The sequence below is a fragment of the Sus scrofa genome, chromosome 7, assembly GCF_054392235.1.
Source record: "Sus scrofa isolate SSC_HxYL_T2T_F1_AM1 chromosome 7, Sscrofa_HxYL_maternal_Yorkshire_Landrace_v2.0, whole genome shotgun sequence".
Taxonomy (NCBI): Eukaryota; Metazoa; Chordata; class Mammalia; order Artiodactyla; family Suidae; genus Sus; species Sus scrofa.
This window is the reverse complement of record NC_139389.1, coordinates 3,807,054-3,829,064: the sequence shown is the minus strand read 5'-3', so window position 1 is coordinate 3,829,064 and position 22,011 is coordinate 3,807,054. Positions and strand designations below refer to the sequence as shown.

The following is a 22,011-nucleotide window of genomic DNA, read 5'->3' as shown; positions in this document are numbered from 1 at the left end:
GGAAAGATAGCCATGTAAGCACTTTTACGAGGCGATAAAATACACTTCAGCTCTCCCTGATACACAGTGATGGGATAGAAGGCAGGAGAAAAAATAAGGAACTCAAAAAATAATTACAGGTCAGCCTTTAAATTGTTTTTCCAGGGCCAGATTTCTTTTTAGGTTGTCTGATTTCTCCCAAAACTTGAATGTGGGGGTGCTTATCTCTAACTTGGGTTTGTTTTTTTTTTTGTTTTTTGGTTTTTTTTGGTTTTGGTTTTGAGGGTTTTGTTTTGTTTTGCTTTTTAGGGCCACACCTGCAGCATATGGAAGTTGACAGGCTAGGGATTAAATTGGAGCTGCAGCCACTGGCCTACACCACAGCCACAGCAACACGGTAGGCGAGAATTCTACCACTGAACCACCAGTGCTGGCCATAGCAACATGGGATCTGATCCGTGTCTATGGCAATGCCGGATCCTTAACCCACTGAGCAGGGCTGGGAATCAAACCTGCATCCTCAGGGATGCTAGTCAGGTTCATAACCTGCTGAGCTGCAATGGGAACTCCTTTTTTGGTTTGGTTTGGTTTGGGTTTTGGTTTTGTCTCTACCTTGTAAACTCTGCTAGGGAGTGGCAGCTATACCTGCTCCCCACAACCCAGATTTTTATAAAATCACATCAGAAGCCTCCATATCTCTTTAACGTGAAGATTAAAAATCCAAGGCCTAGGACATTATCTTAATTTCCCCAAGTGTGGGTGGAAGATGTGCTGTGTGGATACACACATATACACAAATGTTATATACTCACAAGGGAATGCCAGCCAAATACTGGATTTTAAGAGAGAACGTCCCACACTTTCTGGTGCCCTCTGTTGTACATCACGACAAGGTGTCTGGGTAACTAATGGCAGCACGAGTCTCATGAATAGAGACAGACAGTTAACACTCAAAGGACTTGGTCAAAGTCGGCCTAGCCCGCTGACTTCCTGAATGCAAGTTGGGTTTTTGGCTCATGGGTGTGGCTAATGTCCAGATTCTCCAGTTAAGCCTTGACGTGTGTCCATAACCTCTAAAGAAACCCCCAAAAGCAAACCTGGAAACAAACAAACCACCACACACGTACGGGAGACCTGTCACTCTTTCCAACATCCCAGACACCGGTTGTAACAGAGCAAGTCCCGTCTAAGCCAACGGCTGGGCACTCACACACTGGGCCTGTCTGTGGTTGGAAGAATAGTGGGCCTGGCAGGAATGACGCTGTCCTATGCTCTTCTCGTGGCTCCACGTTTTGGTTGGCAGAAGCACTTCCAGCAAGTTCCTCTTGATGCCATGTGTAGGCCGTTGGCTCGTTGTGGCCGAGGAAAGCATTGAGACCACGTCAGGGATGAGGCAGAGGCAATTTTGTCTCTCCAGAGCCACCTTAGTGCTCTGACCTGTATCCAGACACAGAACCGAAGGTGACTGACTCATGCTGTCCTTGCTCTGTGTGATGCAGGCATGTACCGCTGTGGCCCGGCCTCCGTTCAAGCCATCAAGCACGGTCACGTCTGCTTCCAGTTTGATGCGCCCTTCGTTTTCGCAGAGGTACGTGCATGGCTGGGGAGGAGCTGCTCTCCTCCCCTACCTCTCCCCACGGAGTTCCCGCTGTGGTGCAGTGGGATGGGTGGGCGTCTCTGGAGCGCTGGGCCGCAGGTTTGTTCCCAAGCCCCGCACAGTGGGTTAAGGACTCGGCATTGGTGCAGCTGTGGCGTGGGGTCTGCCCCCCGGCCTGGGAACTGCATATGCCAAGGGGTGGCCAAAAAAGAAGAAGAAGGTCCCAGGCTGTTATTTCTAAGTTCCCCAGGTACACAGCATACGATTCATGCTTCCAGGGTTGACTAGGCGGCCTTCCAGCCTCTAGGCACCAAATGCTACATGCAATTCTTACTTAACATTTTTCTTTCCTTGATGTTTTGAGATTTTTTTCTCCCTGAAAGCAATGGCTTTACTAACCTTAGCTTAGTTCTCTATGCCCGTGCAATAGGTATCAACTGCTCCCAAGACATTAAGTGACTAAACGAATCACTCCGCTAAAATTGGTGGGGATGGTGCATGAACTGAAATGTCAGCACACATGCCTCCCCTCTGAGACCAGCCCAGCAGCTCGTGTAAAACAAAATCCAAACACACACCACCGGTGGTCTCAGGCTGGAGCTACACTCCGGGTTCTGCCTTTCCAGACATGGATGGAGAGGCGTTCCTGTCATGGCCCAGTGGTTAAGAACCCAACTGGGATTCATGGGGATGCAGGTTTGATCCCTGGCCTTGCTCAGAGGGTTAAGGTTCCGACATGGCCCTGAGCTGTGGTGTAGGTCACAGATGCGGCTTTGATCCTGCATTGCTGTGGCTGTGGTATAGGCTGGCAGCTGCAGCTCAAATTCAACCTCTAGCCTGGGGATTTCCATATGCCTGTGGGTGCTTCCTTAAAAATCAAAAAAAAAAAAAAAAAAAGATGGGGGGAGGCAGCTGGAACCCAGCAGGCTTAGTGGGTGTGGCTGGGGACGGTGGGGAGGAGTCTGAAATCCTGGAGAACTGAGTGGAGGCTGGAAGCCGAGAAAACAGAGGGAGGGTACCCCAAAGAGAGCTCCGAACATCCAATTAAGTGTAAGAGATGCCAGGTAAAGGAGAAGGCTGGAGGCTGCTGCGTGTGGGGATGAGCAGCAGAATATGAGAGACTGAGATGCAGGACTAACCCAGGGCAGCGTGTCACCAATGAACACAGTGAGACCAAGTGTACGCCATGCAGTCACCTTGGCTACCGTTTGATGCTCTTAGCAACCCTTTAAACTGAGTGTCATTATTCTTCCCATTTTGCAGAAACAGGAAAGTCAGTCGAGAAGTGGTTGAAGGACCTTCCACAGTCATCTAAGTGTAGTGCTAAGATGTAAAGCCAGGCAGGCATCTGAGCTCATGCTGGTGATTACCATGCTGCTACTATTCCAGAATGAATGTTGTTAATATGCAGCAAGCTCTGTAGGAATTCAGCACCTGTGTCCTTTCAAAATGTGATTTTTTTAATGGCCACTCCCATGGCACATGGAAGTTCCCCGGGCCAGGGATCGAAACTGAGCTGCAGCTGCAGCAACACCAAATCATTTACCCCACTGCGCCCACCCGCATGGGAATCGAACCCGAGTTTCAGCAGCAACCTGCTGCTGGGTTGCTCAGAACTGCTGCAGTCAGATTCTTAACCCACTGTGCCACAGCAGGAGCTCCAAGAAACGTGATTCTTGATGGGAGGTGGAGGCACATAGACATTAAATGGCACTAATGCAAGGGGCAAATTGTCAGCTGAGCGGGGCAGGTGACAGAGGTCTGCATGTGTCCCTCCGATTGGGCTCATTGAGACGGATGCAGTAGGACTTGAGGAGGGACACCAAAGGTGACAAGAACTGTCTAGGGAGAGATGGTGACTTGGAGGCAGACAGAGGACAGCTGTGTGACGGCCACCGAAGGCTGAGCGCGGTATTGCCGGAGCCTCCTGGGCAGAGGACCAGGCATGGTCCCTGGAGGGATCTGAACTTGAACCAAATCTTGAGGGATGCTTAACTGGTAGTTGTTCAGGCAAACCGGATAAGAAAGAAGCCAGAGGAAGGAAAGGGAAAGAATTTTAGGCAGTGGAGCAAACTTGAGCCCTGAATGAATGGTGTGTGCAGACAGTTAAAAACTGTGCTGCAGGCTCCTGGAAAGTGATGTGTCGGGAGAGGTCCTGTGATGATCGGGAGACCCTGGACCTTCCGTCCTGAGAAATGGGCACTTCCTCCTGGAAAGGAGAGGCTTCCCACGGGGATGGGAAGGGGGCCTTGCAGGGCAGGTCCTGGGTGCCAGACACTGGGAAGGCTGAAGGGCTGGTAACAGGTGGGGAAGGAGGTGTGGCTGAGAGATCAACCAAGGAAATCAAATAAGCTTCCATATCATATCGAGGTAGCAAACCCGGAAACGCTGAGAACACAAAAGGGACAGCGTCTCTTCCACTGCACCAGCCATCACAGCTTCTAGAAGCCTCGGGAGAACAGGCAGGACTCGACTCGGAATGTCACTTTGGGAGTTAAAGAGGTAGCCAAACCTTGCCAGCTGCCCCTGGATCGTTTCCGATGCTACGCAGACTTCTTAATGGGAAGTCCCTCTAAGGCTCACCAAGCCTTGTTCCCGTATTTTTTTTTTTTTTTTTTTTTTATGCTTTGTTGCTGCAAAGGAGAGAGGAAGAGCTTTCCTCAGAGAGCGGATTGCCTCATAGCTCTTAATGCAAAGGCTTTTTGCTGTTATTAAATATAGATCGGGTGTTAGGGTGTTATGAATGTCATCGAGGCTCACAGGTTGTAATTACTGCCCTCTCACCCGCGGCAGGCTTGTCTGACAGCCTGTCCGGTTTGCTGCCTTGGCCTGAGCGCAGCCATTTCTAAGAGCTGTTCGAGCTGCTGCAAAGTGGGCGAGGACTCTCCTCCCGAGGGCGCTGAGGCGGGGACTCCCGGGAAGTCGCATTCAACTTGAATGAGAGGCTGCATGACTCAGGCCCTGGGCTGCATCCTTTCTCCCGCCCCCTTGCTGTGTAAGCCCCCTTTCTCCCCACCCCAGGCTGGTCAGCCAGCCCCAACACGCCTCTCCTCGGCTCTCAGCGGGCTGACTTTCGTGGTCAGTCCTTACTCATTTCCGGGCTGGACCAAGCACCATGGTCACTGACTTTTTCTGGTCTTCTCGGGGCCCCTGGAGTGAAGCCAAACTCCCAGAAAGATGGGTCTCCCAGAAAGCATCCCCCCTCTGCCCATTTCCTCTCCTCCTCCGTTTTGGAGATTTGCCTTTCCCATTGCTCGATTTCTTGATTTCTTCCTGGGAGTGAAGCTTGTTTCTCCATCTCCCACCCGGCTCATCCCTCAGCTCTGTAGTGAGTTTCTTGGTTCTGGAGGCCATCCTGCTTGTCTGCCCAGCTCGCAGCGGCCGAGATGCCTAAAGAGAGCAGAGCAGTTCCCTGTCTGGAGCTGCCCTCCCATTTCTCGTGTCCACTAAGCATTCGGGAGGCGCTGCTTCTCTTCTGTTGTAGCTTCTTCTGATTGGGTCTCTTGTCCCCTTCACACCATCCCACCCCAAATACGCACTCACTCCTGCCTGCCTTCCCTGGAACCGAGCTGATTTTTGCAGCAGCAGTGGCGGGCTCCTGCGGAGGGTGGGGGGACACGGTCACCACCCCATCGCTGTAGGAGCCACACCTTCCCAGCTCTGGGCCAGCCGTTCTCTGTACACAAACGGCGCAGATGCTCCTCTGCAGAGTCTCTGTTCTCAATTCAAGCTTGTTTATTTTGCTGCCGTTTAGCAGTCGCAGTCCCATTTTTTGGCATCTCCTAGTCTGATCTAAAACAATTGACCCATTCATCTAAATCACAGATAAAACTTTGGAATCACCTTGGCTTCTCTTTGTCGCCGTCCTCCTGAGACATCCTGCCCTACGAAGCTTCCAGAGAGATTATGGACCCACCACGCCTCTGGTCTCCATCGCTGCCCTCTGAGCTCGAGCTGTCGCCCCTGACTCCCCTCCTGCCTGCTCTCTGGCCCTTTTCCTGTTTATTCTCCACAAACCAGCCAGGATTATCCTTTAAAATGGAAATGAAAACAGGCCCCAAACCTTGTCACGATTCCCCGCGCCTGGACTACACAGTTGAGCATCAAGCCATGTGCGATTTATTTCTTTCTTTTTTTTTTTATTACTCAAATGAATGTATCACATCTGTAGTTGTATAATGATCATAACAATCTGATTTCACAGGATTTCCATCCCACAGCCCAGGCACATCCCCCCACCCCCCACACTGTCTCCTGCGGAGACCATAAGCTTTTCAATGTCTGCGAGTCAGCATCTGTTCTGCAAAGAAGTTCAGTCTGTCCTTTTTTCAGATTCCACATGTCAGTGAAAGCATTTGATACTGGTGTCTGTCTGGCTGACTTCACTTAGCATAATAGTTTCTGGGTCCATCCATGTTGCAAAAAAATGCTGGTATTTCATTCTTTTTAATGGCTGAGTCATATTCCATTGTGTATATGTACCACCTCTTCTGGATCCACTCCTCTGTCGATGGGCATTGAGGTTGTTTCCATGCCTTGGCTATTGCAAATAGTGCTGCAATGAACATTGGAGTGCATGTGTCTCTGCGAGTCGTGGTTTTCTCTGGATAGATGCCCAGGAGTGGGATTGCTGGATCAAATGGTAGTTCTATTTTGAGTTTTCTGAGGCATCTCCATATTGCTTTCCACAGGGGTTGCACCAATTTACAATCCCACCAACAGTGTAATAGGGTTCCTTTTTCTCCATACCCTGTGTAGCTCTTCATGTTTGTAAACGTTTTGATGATGGCCATTCTGGCTGGTGTAAGGTGGCACCTCATCGTGGTTTTGATTTGCGTTTCTCTAATAATGAGCGATGTTGAACATCTTTTCATGTGTTTCTTGACCATCTGTATGTCTTCTTTGGAGAACTGTCTGTTGAGATCTTCTGCCCATTTTTTGATAAAGCCTTGTGGGATTTCATGTGCCCCTGCTCCTGGGGCTTCCCAGCCACCCCCACCCCTGCCCATTTCCCTCCAGCCACACGGACCTCCTTGCTCTTCTGGAAACATCCACACAAGCTCTTCTGTCCGAGTCTTTACACCGACAGTTCTTCTGGCTGCAGAAGCTCTGGCCCCACCTCCTCCCCCTCTTCGCAGGTTCTGTTCCCCCACTTCATCCCGGTCTCTGCTCAACTCACTCCCCAAAGAGACCATCACTCACCCCACCTTCTGCCTAAAACGTCTCACCTGCCCTGGGGTTTCTGTCCTTCTACCCCGACTTAGTGTTTCTAAGTCTTCTTCTAGAATGAGTTTGTTTGCTGGCTTTTTAGCGCCACCCCTGAGGCATATGGAATTTCCGGGCTAGGGGTCGAATCGGAGCTGTATCTGCTGGCCTACCCCACAGCCACAGCAACGCAGGATCCGCACCTCATCTGCAACCTACACCACAGCTCACGGCAACGCCGGATCCTTAACCCACTGAGCAAGGCCAGGGATCGAACCCTCATCCTCGTGGACACTGCTTGGGTTCATTCCCACCGAGCCACCATGGGAACTCCTAGAAATAAGTTTCCCTCAGGTAGGATCTGCTGGGTTTTCTCATTGCTGAAAGCAGAGTCTGGCACGTGGCAGCCGTCAATACACACAGGAATGAATGAAGCCAACAAAAGTATGTGCATCGTGCACTGCTGAGAACAACGTCTCAGAGAGAAAGGGGCCAGGTGGCACCTTCCAGCACAGGTGGTCCTGGCGGGAGGTGAGGCAGAGGTGTGCAGCAGCAGGAAACACACACACACGGGAGCGTGGCAGCAGAACCAGCCCCTACGGGCTGAAGGAACGGCAAGCCCCCAGGGGGACGTCTGGCAGTTGTGCCGAAAAGGGTCCCAGGCAGAACCTGGGCGGGGCTCCCCGGCCTTCTCGGTGACGTGGCAGGAACCCCATCTTCTCTGCACAGCCTGCAGAGCCCTCACCTCCACTTGGGCACAAATGAAGGAAGCAGACTCTGTCCTGGGTCCTGAAAACCAGAGTCTCCCTCCCGAGTGGAGGGGAGCGGGGCCTCTGCCCACCGTGGACACAGGTTTACATTCCACGCACACAAGCACGGGTCTGCGGGGGAGCGGGGGGCTCTCTGGTCCAAGGGCCCAGCCCACCTTTGCTGAGCACCTGCGGCCCCAAAACATCCGAACGTGCTCTTGACACAAGAGCACATTTCAGAGTCTTTTCGCTGCCAAAGCTCTCCCCCTGCTCTCCACCCTGGTGCTCTGCAAGGGCCCGTGTCTGACCGGGAGTGGGGGTGGTACGCTGAAAAGAGCTAAGTTTGATGTCGGGGCAGCCTGGGTTCTGCAGGACCACAGCCTCTTCATTGTGCGGGTAGGCCTAGAGGAGCCCTAAGACTCCTTTCCTCCCCAAAGAAATTAAACATAGGACTTTCAAAGGAGGTGCCAATCTACTTGCCAGCCTTACAAGGGCGGCCTTATGGAACCCAGGCTCAGAGACATCCGGTAACTTGCCCCAAGTCACACAGCCTAGGTCCAGAATTCCTTCCACTTATGATGGTTCTCTCTGAGAGATCCAGCCGGTCCCGGGTGAGGGCCCATCACGGTCCTTTCTCAATCCCTCGGTGACAGTAATGTGCAGACAGAGTGGAAAACCACCACCCAGTAGCCGAAACCCAAAAGAAAGCCTGCAGACGAGACCTGGAAAGAATCCTTTCCCTCCACCCACTCCCAACGTGCAGGTGCAAAACCATTTGTGTGCGTCTCTCTCCTCTCCTCTCCCCGCCAGGGACAGTGTACTTGGCCTGGCCTGGGCTTTAGCCCATGTCACATGCCTAAGCTACGTTCAAGGGGAGACAAGGATTTAGCCACTTTCACGTTTAGCCTTGTCTCCCTAGAAAAGCGAAATCTGCTGTGAGGGTTGTTTATTAAGACAAGGTTTAGCATCGTTGTGACTGCAATTTGCAAGTAGGAAGGGCGCTGTCTGTGCGTGCCCGGCCCCCTCCAGGGGGAGCGCTGAAAGTCTCAGGAAGCTCTTTTAAAGTTTCCTTCACTTTTTCTCGTCTTTCTACTCTGCCGTCTTCCATTCGCGGCAGTGGTTCCCTTCACGGTCCCAGGGCAGCTGCGGCAGCTCCAAGCATCATTTCCCTTCCTGTGAAAACATTCGAAGGCAGCAGGGGAAAGGCAGTTTCCCCCGTGTACTTCTCTCCATTGGCAAAGGAGAACAGTCTTTCCCAGAAGCCACCCAGCAGACTGCCTCTTCTTCCTGGAAGTAGGTCACACCGTCACTGTCAGCCTAAAAGAAATCTGAGAAAGAGAGTACAGGGTGCTTTCTGTTCTGCCTCAGGAGGTAGAATTTGGCAGCAAGAAAAAGGAAAGAAAGAGTGGATGCTTTTTTTTTTTTTTCTTTAGGGCCACACCTGCACGGCATATGAAAGTTCCCAGGCTAGGGGTTGAATCAGAGCTGCACCTGCCTGCCTACGCCACAGCAACGCAGGATCCAAACCACGCCTGCGACCTACACCACAGCTCATAGCAACGCCAGATCCTTAACCCACTGAGAAAGGCCAGGGATCAAACCCATATCCTCGTGGATACCACTCAGGTTCTTAACCCACCAAGCCACAGTGGGAACTCCCTTTTTATTTATTTATTTTATTTTATTTTTTTACGAAATAGTCTTAAAAGTGCATGATGATAAACCTAGGCTGGATTCCCCTTCAGGATAGTTTTTAAAGTAAGTTTAGCACAGTGGACAATGCTGGAGAAAAGAACGTGTCTGCTCTGGGGACCCTGGATGCCCACACTCTTGAGAGCTGGAGACCTTGGTGACAAGGACATCTGATGGTGGCTCACGGTCTCCTCCCCTGTTTTTAGGTCAACAGCGATGTTATTTACATTACCGCCAAGAAAGATGGCACGCACGTGGTTAAAACCCTGGATACCACCCACATTGGGAAATTAATTGTGACCAAACAAGTTGGAGCAGATGGCATGAAGGATATCACAGATACCTACAAATTCCAAGAAGGTAAGTGGCCGTGATGGAACGACACCCTCTCCGCCTGGGTCCCCTTAGTGTCACCACGACATGTGTTCCAGAGAAGGCGTGGGCCTTTGTGGCCTTTGGAAGTTAGGGTACAGCTTGAGTGAGTACACAGCACACCCACATTTTCCATCCCATTTTAGTTCTGTTCGTCTGTTTGCTTTGAGCAGAATTCCCCTTCCCGTGGCTTTCAACATAATTGGTTCAAAGCCACATCTGTTTTCACAGAGAACAGACTTGCGGTTGCCCGGGGGGAGCTGGGGGGAGGGAGAAGAGGGATGGACGGGGCGTTTGGGGTTAGTAGGTGCAAACTATTCCCTTTAGAATGGATAAGCAATGAGGTCCTTCTGTACAGCCCAGGGAGCCCTATCCAATCTCCCAGAATAGACCAGGATGGAAAAGAATACAAAAAAGAAAGTGTGTGTGTGTGTGTGTGTGTGTGTATAAAAAACTCAGTCGTTTTGCTGTACAGCAGAAGTGGGCACAATATTATACATCAACTCTATTTTAATAATTTTTTAATTCTAAAAAATAAGAAAAAATAGTCATGTCTATTTCAACAGCCTATAGGATGTGTTCTTATTCATAAAAATGTGAAAGAACCTCCGTTTTAACTAATCCTATTAGAGACTATAATACAACAAATGTAGTTGCAGTTCGATGATGAAATTCACGTAACTGTTCGCATTTGTTTAGTATTTTTACAAACGGCTTTCACCGGCCTTGTGCCATGGAGGCCTCATGGAAATCCCTGAGGCAGCGATAACACAATATGGATACGACCCTGCCGTCTCACGACTTCAGGCCAATTGCGTCGAAGGGCCTGTCTCAATCATAAGATGATGGTGAGGTGATTTTGCTAACTTTTAGTGTGTGGACTGTTTCAAATGGAGCTTTTGAGTTCAGTCGCATCTTACTGAGTACTGAGTGCCAGCTGTTGACTGAAAAAAAAAAAAATGCATACCGTGAGAACAGGAGTTAAGTTTGCTTTGGGGCAAAATGAGGACTAGAGCCCAGGAGGCAGCATTTCAGAGCCAAAACCGCTCCGCAGAGGCAGGGGGACGGTCGGTATGGCTGGGATTTCGGTGCAGGGGAGGTGCATGCAAGCAAGCACACACTTTGCCAAAGGTCAGTGCTGGGCTTGTGAAGGTCACTGCTGGTCATGGGGAGTGGACGTCACCAGGCAGGATTTCAGCGCGTGTCTGGATCGGAGGAGAGGCAAGAACTGGGCTCACGGTTCTCTCCTGGAAACACCCAACTACCTGAAGACGCGTCCTGCCAGTTTTCCCACCCCGAGCGCAGCGTGCCTCACCCCGCATCTCCACCCTGGACTCTTTGGGGGGGGTGAAGGTCAGCCGAGGCGGCAGCAGCTCGTGCGTGAACCCTTGTAGGGGCAGGGGGCCAGGGCCCGTCTCCAGTTGGCCCTTCCTGACGCCTGGAATTGTGTTTGGAGCTGGGGAGCCCACAGTGAGCGGGACCCAGTTTCTGTTCCCGGCCAAGCGATGGGTGCATTCCGCCGAGGAGGGCTTTTCAAACGTACGAGGACACTTAGTCCAACCAGGAGATTCAGAAAAAGCGAAGCCCAATAAGAGAGGTCACAGAGCCCAGTTAAAGGCAGCTGGACCAGAGCTTGCAGGAGATGGGAACAGGACACAGGCCTGGCGGGGGAAGCAGCCAGTGGGTTTAGACCTCTGCAGACATGGCTGAAGCATTACTAAGCTCAGAGTGCCCTGAGGTCAGGAGTGGACAGGAGATGGAGGAGCCTGGGTGTCTCGGTGGGGACGTGGAATATATGTTAGAAATGATTCTCTAGCAGGGCTTCTTCAGAATGGCCTTTATTTTAGTGAATGGATAAAAATGAAGAGTCATTAGCATATACCTAAATATTCATCAGTTTTCCTGAAATGCTGAGTGCAGATTTTGTTTTAAATATTTTAGTTAGTCTCCCTGCTCTTATTTACAGAAACAATTTGCACTATAAAGAGAAAGTTGGCTGAAAGAACTCTCGTGCATAGTATTAGGAATTCAGGATTTTTGTCATCTGAACTAGTGAATTTGTGCTGTATTTCTGATACTTAGTTCTTCTCTTCCGCTGGTTATCATCCACTGCCCGAAAAAAAGATCTTTCTTTTCTTTTTGGATTTTTTTTTTTTCTAAAAAGAGAGTTTTTAAAAACATAAGCACAAGAAAACAAAACAAACACGCCACGCCCTATTGTTATAGAGTGACAGGTGGAAAGGTTTGGAAAAGAAAAAGTCCATTAAAAAAGTGAAAGGAGGGTGGCTCAGTGGTTAACGAATCTGACTAGGAACGATGAGGTTGCAGGTTCGATCCCTGGCCTTGCTCAGTGGGTTAAGGATCCAGCATGGCCATGAGCTGTGGTGTAGGTTGCAGATGCGTCTCAGATCCCGTGTTGCTGTGGCTGTGGCGTAGGCCGGTGGCTACAGCTCCGATTCGACCCCTAGCCTGGGAACCTCCATATGCCACAGAAGCAGCCCTAGAAATGGCAAAAAGACAGAAAAAAAAAAAGGAGCCAGCTGCCACATTCCTTCATGTCTTCATTCATCCTTTCAGCAACTTGCTGTTAACCACCTGCCATAGTCCAGACCCTTTGGAGGGATGAAGATGGGCACAGCCCTGCCTTCCCATCTAGCTGGAGAGACGGCTAGGAAGCTAGCCCTCCCCAGGCTGTGGGATGGGTACCCAGAGCACGGTGGGTGGAGAGATGCTCGGAGATCCTGGAGGACGTGGGTGGTGGGTCCCTGAGGCTGAAGGATCAGCTCTTTCCAGGAAAAGGCGGCAGGAACTCTCCCCCTGTGGGAGTTCCTGCTGTGGCACAGAGGGCTAAGAATCCGACAGCAGCGGCTCGGGTTGCTGTGGAGGTGCAGGGTGGCTCCCCAGCCCAGTGGGCTAAAGGATCTGGTGTTGCCACAGCTGTGGCTTGGATTCAGTCCTTGGCCCAGGAACTTCCATATGCTGTGAGTAGGGCCATAAAAACAAAACAAACCAGAAGCCCCCTCTCCTGGTGTAGAAGGAGTCCTGAGCAGACAGCATCCAGAACAGAAGGCGAGTCGTGAAGACCTCATCCCAGTGACCAGCTGTCCTCAGCAGAAGGTCCCGAGCTGTCAGCCACGGAGGGGCGGGGGGAGGGGGGTCAATGTCAGACGTCAAGAGAGGAAGGACCGAAAGCCAGGCCGTGAAAGAGGAGTCGGGAGCCCGGCCGGCCGAGGAAGAGCCCCAGACTAAAGCAAGTAAAATGCGCCTGCTCTGAGTGAGTCTTCCCGCGGGCATCTGGGGAAGACTGACAGCATCCGTGCCCCTGCCTTCGCCACCCTGATTCTCATTGTTGAATCTCTCGTAGAACTTCTCTGTCCACGCATGCGGAGTCTAGCCATTAATGTGCGGTGGGAAGTGAAAGCACAGGAAAAACTATGACCAGATTTAGGAATTTACTGTTTTAATTAACTAGATCGATCGTGGAAGGATCATTTTTCACTTCGAGAGCTAAAGCTTCATGTTAATTGTATAATTTTCTTTAAAATGAGGAGCTTCCCCTGTGGTGCAGTGGGCTAAGGGTCCAGCACTGCCACCAGCTGCAGCTCAGATTCAGTTCCTTGACCCAGGAACTTCCATGTGCCACAGGTGGAGCAAAAAATAAAATAAAATAAAATGGAATGGATAGAATAGAATAGGTAAAAAGAAGAAGCTATAAAATTTGGAAAACTAGAATGCTTACAACTTCTCCTGGGCAATATGTCATCTTCTGTGAGGATGTGGGCTCTCATTTCCTCCTCCCTCCATCAGTTATTCATTCCCTCTGTCACTTGTAGTTCCATCTTTCCTTCCCCATCAGCTCCCTCCTCAAAAATCTCACCTGTGTTAAAAGGCTTAGATGCTCTTTGTCAACAGCGTGTCCCCCCCCCAAAGTGGCCCACCCTTCTCTCCTCCTCGCCTCCACGACCGCCTGCACCCAGCATCCTGCCATGCTCCTTTCCTTCCCTTCCTCACCTGTTCTGCCCTGAGTTCTGCCACCAGCACATCCTTGAGGCCCTTCTCTTCAAGGATGCCAAAGCATCTAATTGCCCCGTGGAATAAACATCCTGCAGACTTCAGCTTGCCTGAAACCACCTGCAGTTTTTCATGCTATTGCTCACTCTCAATTCTTGAAGTTCTCTCTCTGTTTCTAATTTTTTAAAGTTTTAAAAATGTTTCTTCTTTATTTTTAATTGAAATTTAATTGCTGTACAATATTATATATTACAGGTGTACGAGATAGGAGAAGTTCTGCTCCGTTTATAGTTGTTGTAAAATACTGGCTATATTCCCCGTGTTCCACAGTACATCCTTGTAGCTTATGTTACACCTGGCAGTTTGTACCTTCTCCTCTCCTACCAACGTCATTGCCCCTGCCCCGCCTCCCCACTGGTAACCACTGGCTTGTTCTCTATACTGAGTCTGCATCTTTTTTGTTACATTCACTGTAGCTGTTTTTAGATTCCACATAGAAGTGATATCATACCGTGTTTGTGTTTCTCTTTCTGACTTACAACACTTAGTATGAGAGTCTCTAGTGGCATCCATGATGCTGCAAATGGCAGACTTTCATTTTTATGGCTGAGTAGTATTCCATTGGCTATTTGCACCACATCGTCTTTATCCATCCATCCATTGACGAACACTTAGATTGCTTTGAAGTTCTCTCTTCTCTTTGTTCCTATAATGCAGTTTTCTCCGTCCCAGCCTACCTGACTCTTTCTTCCATCTTCTTCTGCAACTAAGAATGCTCCTTTCTTTGCCTGCTCAGAATGTTACTTCCTTCTAGGCTTTCTTCCTTCTTTCCTACCCACTCGCTGGTGTCAACATGCTGTACATACTGATCATTCCCAAGTCTGTCTCCAACTTAGACGTCACTACTCAGCCCCACATTCACCTCAATATCCCATAGGAATCTGAAACTGAAGCTCCCCGAATGCCGCCTTCCCTCGCTCCCTCCCCACACCTGTACTCTCTGCCCCAGTGAGGAGAACCTCGGTCCACCCAAATTTAGCACCTTGAAAATCGGTCAAGCAGCAGCTCCCCTAACCGACCCCTTTGAAATAGTTCAAATCACCTCCTCTCCTCCATCTCCGTGGCCACTCCCTACGAATCAGACAGCATCAGTCTCAGAAGCCCATCAGCCCGATACGTGGGGAGTGGCCAAAAAAAGTTAGTTTCCACTGTTGCTGGTCGTTCTGGTATCACTACTGTGCCTCTGAGATTAGCTTTTTCCCCTGGATGCACCTGCTGTAGCTTCCCAGTTCCACTGCCCTCCTCACTTTCTTTCCCACACCCACGTCATTGCCTCCAAACTGACACATTTCAGATAAAAATCTCAGCTGTTGCTGCACTGATTAAGAGCCCCTACTCTCCTCTGTTGCCTCCAGAGTCTTCCAGCCAGAACTGGCCACGCCTCTGCTCTTTGCCTTTTTGCTGCCCCCTGCCCTTAGCATCTCCTGACCACGCCCCCAGTGCCTTAAGCAGGTGCCTGACCACGCCCCCAGGTGCCTTAAGCAGGTGCCTGACCACGCCCCCAGGTGCCATAAGCAGCAGCCAGGTGGGTGGCTGCCAGTTCCTTCAACGAGCTGGCCTTCATGCCTTTGTTCCCCCTGCGAGAGGAATCCCTCTCAGAACCCTCCCCTGACCCCCAACACCTTGAGCGAGATGTCAAGTCTGTGCCCCATGCTGCCCACACCGCCCACAAAGTCTGACCCAGCATCGGTGATGGATGTGTGGGTGGCGGCCCCTCTCCTTGTCCCTTAGACCCGCGTGGGAAGGGCTGTGCTTCTCGCCTGGGCCTGGACATTACAGGGGCTCACCCAGCATGAGATGACCAAAGGCATGGCAGCACAGGTAGCTCCTTCACAGGTGGGCTTACCTGAACATCTCATGTCCTCAGCTAGACTGTTTACTGCTGTTTCTCTGGATGAAAGCAAAGTGTTTCTCCAAATTTTGCTCCTGCCAAGCCTCTGTGCCAGGCTGGGTCCCGGGTCGCGGGGACACGGAACTTACGTTCTCGTGGGGGAGGTAACGTCACCTGGTGACACGTCCTGGGAAAGGAAGGAAAGCCAGTAATGTGTTAGTGAGAGAGGAGAGGGCGGGCTCATGGAGGTGGGGACCTTTGAGCCAAGACCTGAACAATGAGAAGATGCGCGCCAGACCAGAGGGGCCTCTCATCACACCCAGTTGATGGGGAGGTGGCTTTGACCTTGCCATTCTCCCTGGGCACTCAGTTCACGGCCCTTACTGAGTTATGCAAGTCCTTGGAGGAGCACAGATCGCAACTGCAGAGGGCAGGGTTTCTGCCCAGCTGGGGAAGCCCTGCGCTTCCCAGGACCACTCCAGCCTGGCTCTCCGGCTGTTCCTGCTCACAGGGACAGACTGGTCCCCAGAAGGAAACTAGAGGCTGCTCCACCTGCAACCCACTGTCAAGTCTCTCCCAGCATCCAGGAGCTTCCACTGCCCCTCCCCCACGTGGCCAGATCAGCCTGTCCCCAAGGGGGCACCTCTGCCCTATTCCCGCTGCTGGTGTTGGTTCACCTCCCGCATTTTGCCTAAATGCATATCTGGTGCCCATCCAAAGCGATAATCATTCGTGCTCGCTCTCACCAGATGCTCTCTGCTCCAATGGCTCAGGGCACCTCCCTCGTCCCAGCCCCTCCTTCCCTAATATCATCTCCCTCTTATCGACTGTAAACTTGTGCTCAAGCCAGCGCTTGTCCGGGACCAGTTGTTTCTGGCACATTCTTGTAGTCTCGATGCTCAGAGAAATTGTCAACACACCACACACACAAAATACTCACTGACGTGGTTTGCAACCTCTGCCGGCGTTTCCTCTGCCTTTGCCGTGTCCTGGTGGTGGCTGCTGGTTCTTATGCGTGTCCTGCCTCTACCCACCGGCCAACCCTACCCTGTACGCGCCCTTAGTTTACAGACAAGGAAACAGATGGTAATAACAGTGCCTACCTGGAGGAACCGTTTTGAGGATTCAGTGAGCTGGGGCACAGTATATGCCTCACCTGTCACAGAGTTAGCTCTCAGGGACACTTGGTACTGCCATTAACCGACTGCTTTGTCTCTGCTGCATTTTGTCATTAAGTGGGAGGCATCCTAAAATGAATGTAACTCTAAAAGCCAGTGTTTTTATTTCAAAGTGGGTCTTCTTTTGCTAGCCATTCCCATGACTCGTTTTTACAAGCCCAAGAATTTACCCCTCTGTCGTCCACGTGCGCTAAGATCTGCCGAGAGGCCTTCGGAGGGTCAGCCCACCAGCCTGCAGTCGCAAGCTGCAGGTTCTGAGCCGCAACCTATACCTGCATTTCTCAATCTTCCCCCCCACCCCACCCCCCGCCGCATGAAGCTACTTTTGATTCTTCCAGCTCCCCCACCTTCATCTCCACCACCACCACCCTGGGAACCCTTCATGAGACATTTCCCTAAAATCGGCACACACATCAGACTACACTCCCAGAGGCCGAAAAGTACGCCTCATTGGGAGTTCCCATTGTGGCTCAGCTAGTATCCATGAAGACGCGGGTTTGATCCCTAGCCTTGCTCCGTGGGTTAAGGATCTGCAGTGAGCTGTGCCATGGGTCATAGACGAGGCTCGGATCTGGCGTTGCGGTGGCTGTGGTGTAGGCCGGCAACTGCAGCTCCAATGAGACCTCCAGCCTGGGAATAATAATCACGCCCCCTCAAGGCTGGGCTCCGTCTCGGAACCTTGGCCAGGCTACGGGATGCTGTGAGCATCCTGGAGGCGAGAGGGCCCAGCGCTCCCCATGGGAACTTGGCCCCAGAGCCCTGTTAGGGAGGGCTCGCTCATGGAGAGCTCGGTCGGAGAGGCACAGGCGGGCGTGGCTCAGACAGAGTGGTGTCTGTGCCCTGCTGGAGCAGATGGCGACAGAGAAGGACGCGGGCAGGGCTGGAGCTGCCCAGGGGTCAGCTCACTAGGAGCGAGTGGGACAGGCCCAGGTATGGAGAGCCATGAGCAAGACAGGTCTTGTCGGGACCCACGAATGGAGACAGCTCACGGTGCAGAAGGTGGGACAGCGAGAGGCAGCTCTTCCAGCTCCTGGCTCCCTGGTTAGGACCTTGGGGGGAGGTAAACCCATCCCAGTTTGAGAATTTTAGCACAAGTTCCTGTGCCGCCCACAGCGAGGCCTCCAAAACATGGGAGTTTGGAGTGGAGAAAGGTTTACTGCAGGCTACGCAAGGAGACCAGTGGCTCATCACCCCCAAAACTTTAACTCCCCAAACCAAACTTGTAAAGCAATTTTAAAAGCCAGGAGTTCCTGTCGTGGTTCAGGGGTTAACGAACCCAACTAGCATCCATGAGGGTGCGGGTTGGATCCCTGGCCTTGCTCAGTGGGTTAAGGATCTGGCGTTGCTGTGGCTGTGCTGTAGGCCAGTGGCTACAGCTCCGATTGGACCCCTAGCCCGGGAACCTCCATATGCTGCAGGCGCAGCCCTAAAAAAACAAAAAAAAAATTTAATAAAAAAAATTAAGCAAATAAAAGCCAGGTTTAGGGGGAGGGGTGGGTCACAGGGAAGTGATCAGCTTGTGCACAATCTTCTGATTGGCTGACGGCGCCGAGTGGGCGGTATCAGAAGCATTGAGGTCCTCAGTCCTTAGGCGCTTGCTCGGGGGCCTAGGGCTCTGCGCTGGAGCCATTAAGTAGTTAATATCTTGCCTTCGGCTGAGGGGTGGGATTTTCACCTTTGTAAAGCAGCTCAGGAAATGTGCCTCAGATGCTGTTGTCTGGGTGTTTGAGAGGAGGTGGGGAGGGTTCTGTCCCAGGAAGGCCCCACAGGGCCCTGCTGCTCCGCGACAAGAGTGAGATTTTGCCCGTTTTTACCCGCTGAACCCTGAAGCAGCGGCCCTGGAAAAACAGCCCTTAGAGTCATAAGCGCCGTAGCCACTTCTGATCAGATAGGGTCGTAACTGTCTGGGAACTTGATCGAGCCGAATTCCGAACTGGGGACAGTGATGATGGCAGCAGCCTCAAAGGGAAGACGTGGGGCTTCCAGAGGTGTTGCCGAACCTCGGCCTCCGTCTGCGGGTGCTGAATTGAAACACAGAGACAGAGTTTGGAGTAAAGGAGAAAAAAATAGCTTTATTGCTTGGCCAGGCAAAGAAGGCCACGGCAGGCTAATGCCTTAAAGATTGTGCTCCCCCAGTGGAAAGAATTGCGAGGCGTTATATAGTAAAAAAAAAAAAAAAGGAGAAAAACAGGTTTTTAGGTAGGACTCAAGACTGGGACAAACATGTATATTCTTCTTTCTTTGGAGGCGTCAGGCGATCTCAAAGGTGCCACTAGGAGGCCTCGGCCCGATCATGCTGTAGAATTCCCAGAAATCCCCTCAGAGCACCCTCGAGGAAGACAGAAAACAGCTTTATTTTGCCGGCAGGTCCATGGGGAGTCGCTTCCCAATCACGCACCCTGAACAGAAAGGGGGAGATCCATTGATAGCGCTCGCTTACGTGTCTAACATGCTACAGTCACCTTGAGTTACAGGCAGGATGCAGAAAGATGTACAGCCCCACAGAATGCTCTATATTGTTACTTTAAGGATTGGCCTCAAGCACAATCCAGCTATTCTGGAATTTTTTAGAGCCATCGGGGCTCAGAGTTTCTCAAGTTCGAATGACCTTGCTTTTCTCAGCGCCCTCGTATGAGTCACCTTAAGCTCACCATGGCGGACGGTGGCAGCAAAATGGCCTCGCTCTTGCCGAGACCCGCGTCCCCTTTTCCACACCCCACAAGCACGGTGGGGGTCTTCTGGGTCATCGCCTAGAATAACAGTACTTGCGAAAGGGCGTATGGATCAGAGAGTAGAGCCAACTCAGAAGGTTCCAGAAAAACATCTTGTCCTAATAGCCTTCCACCCGCCCGCGATTCTGCTCCGGGGCCTCATCTTTAGTTTTGCTGGTGATTGTGTTTGGGATGTGATTAAGCCGGGGAGAAGGACAAGGAAGGACTCTCAGCCGTTCGGTTTCAAAGTGTTCGTTTCTAAAAGAAGCGGAGGGATGTAACTTTTCCCTTAGGTGTAAGGATGTCTGTGTTATGTCTTCCTCGGGAGGGAACCGGGATCCTGTCCCAAGGCTGCACTGTTGCTGCTGGACTGTTCCTCTCTGTCCCCCATCCGCAACTGTCTGAATGGATCCCTTGGAACCCAGGGAAGGCCATGGGGGCTGAATGAAGCCCATTTCCTAAGAACAAGAAATGGGGGACACAGAAAGGCTTTTGCACCCAGGAGCCCCACAGGGCCGTGTCTGGTTTCACACGGCCAATTTTTCTCAGCATGCCTCATCTTTAGCTTATGGGTGGTGGTGTTTAGGGTGCAATTAAGCCAGGGAGAAGGACAAGGAAGGACTCTAAGCTGTTCAGTTTGAAAGCATTCGTTTCTAAAAGAAGCCTATATTATTCCGTGTCTCCCTTGAGAGGGCACCAGGCCCCTGCCCAAGGGCTGTACCATCGTTTCTTGAAGGTTCCTCCCTTGTCTCTGCATCCCCTCCCTTCCCTGATGGGCAGCTGTCTGAAGGTGTCCCTTGGAACCCAGGGAAGGCCACGGAGGCTGAACGAGGCCCATTTCCTAAGAACAAGAAATGGGGGACACAGAAAGGCTTTGTGTCCAGAGCCCCACAGGCAATTACAGCGCACGCTGCCCGCAGCGCCCCGCTCATGAGGGCGACTTTGTCGTGGGTGGGGTGCATTCCTCTGTCCTCATCTCTGCCCCTTTCCTAGGTCAAGAAGAAGAGCGGCTGGCCCTCGAAACTGCCCTGATGTATGGGGCTAAGAAGCCCCTCAGCACAGAGGGCATCCCCAAATCCCGGTCCGACATCCACATGGACTTCGAGGTGGAGCGCGCCGTGCTGGGCAGAGACTTCAAAGTCGTCCTCACCTTCAGAAACAACAGCCCCACCCGCTACAGCGTCACGGCCTATCTCTCGGGCAACATCACCTTCTACACCGGCGTCTCCAAGGGGGAGTTCAAGAACGAGACGTTCAATGTCACGCTGGAGCCCCTGTCCTGTAAGTGAAGTGGGGGGCACCGCGCTCTCCGGGACGCGTCCCCTGCTTTCCCGTCTGGCTTGCTGCTGACTCTGCCCCCCTCCCCATCAGAACGTCCTGTCCAAGTTCGAGTTCTGGCCCAGAGCTCAGGAGCACCAGCCCCAGGGGAGGCCCCCCTTTTTCTAGAAGGACCACCACTTCCATTCTGCACAGACGTGAGCACCCACCTTTTCAGAGCCTAGGGCCCCGTGAGTCCTGAACACTGAATGTCGCTTTACTTCTCGTAGCGTCCAGGGGAGGGGGGGCTGAGGATCTGAAGCATCAGCGCCCACGGGGAGCTGGTCGCAAATGCAGATGCTCAGGTCCCGCCCCAGGCCTTCGGAATCGAGATCAGCGTTTTTCACAGGATCTCAGGAAGAGCAGGCTTCCTGGTGCTCAGGAAAGTCGCTGACGCTCATGTCCCAGAAGCAGGCCAGCTGGTGGTCCCTCTCTCCCAACTTAGGAACGGCTTTGTGGGGTTGGGGGAAGGCTGCCCAGCAGGGGTGGTGTGTTTGGCTTTACCACTTGGGGCAGCGTGATCTGTCCGGTGGGCGGGGTCAGGAGAGCCCAGCCTGAGGAGAGAAAATTGGAGATTCAGGATGCGCTGTCCAGGAGCCTCTGAAGGGCACTGCCGGTCCAGCCGTCTCCCCAGGCTTGCGTGCTCTCTCTTTCTCTCTGTGTCTTTCTCACCTTGATCCCTCCAGCCTCCCTGGCACAGACGACCTTCCAAAGCATCTTCTTCACCCTAAACAACTCAGAACATTTTAAGCAGGACTGGGGTTGACGCGCCGCAGCGTGCCCTGGGGGTTGCACCGCCCCCCTTCTCGTATCCTGGGGTACTAGCATGTGATGTGTTCAACAGCTGGTGACTCAACGGGCCCAGTGAGTCAACCAGGAGAGCCTGGTGTCCAGGCGAAGCACGACACGTGAGACAGAGCAGACTGGAAACAGCCAGCACTTCTGGAAACCAGATCCATTGACCTGATTTGTGGCACAGAAAAAGAAATGGAAAAAAAAAAGAGAGAGAGAGAGAGGTATAAGAATAGTCATTTCTATAAAGCAGAGGCCGGTAAGACCATGATGCCACCTGGGGATGACCAAAGGCTCGTCTCAGTTGTTTGCAAGCTCCCTGGATTTTGTGTCTGTCCCACGCCACGGGAAGTCCCCTCAAGAGACTTCAGAAAGACATTCCCAGGAAAAATGGAAACTATTCCTAAAAGTCCTAATTCCAAGAAACCTCCCTGAGCTTAAGCACACAGATCTCCCAGCTTCAGTAGCGAAGCCAACAATTAAGAAATGGTCACAGTATCTTTCTTGGAAACTGGAA

The 22,011-nt window shown here is 51.9% G+C and overlaps 1 protein-coding gene across 3 annotated transcripts in view; it reads left to right on the top strand.

Moving 5' to 3' along the window:
* Positions 1 to 22,011, top strand: part of F13A1 (coagulation factor XIII A chain) — a 149,783-nt gene that overhangs the window by 104,908 nt on the left and 22,864 nt on the right. For all 3 annotated transcript variants that reach the window (XR_014809479.1, XM_001927630.8, XM_084967225.1), the window contains 3 exons: positions 1,479 to 1,567; positions 9,429 to 9,582; positions 20,379 to 20,666. Coding sequence is in view for 2 of the 3 variants with exons in the window: in XM_001927630.8 (XP_001927665.3) it covers positions 1,479 to 1,567; positions 9,429 to 9,582; positions 20,379 to 20,666 (531 nt within the window). In the remaining variant the exon portion in view is untranslated. The remainder of the gene's footprint in view (positions 1 to 1,478; positions 1,568 to 9,428; positions 9,583 to 20,378; positions 20,667 to 22,011) is intronic.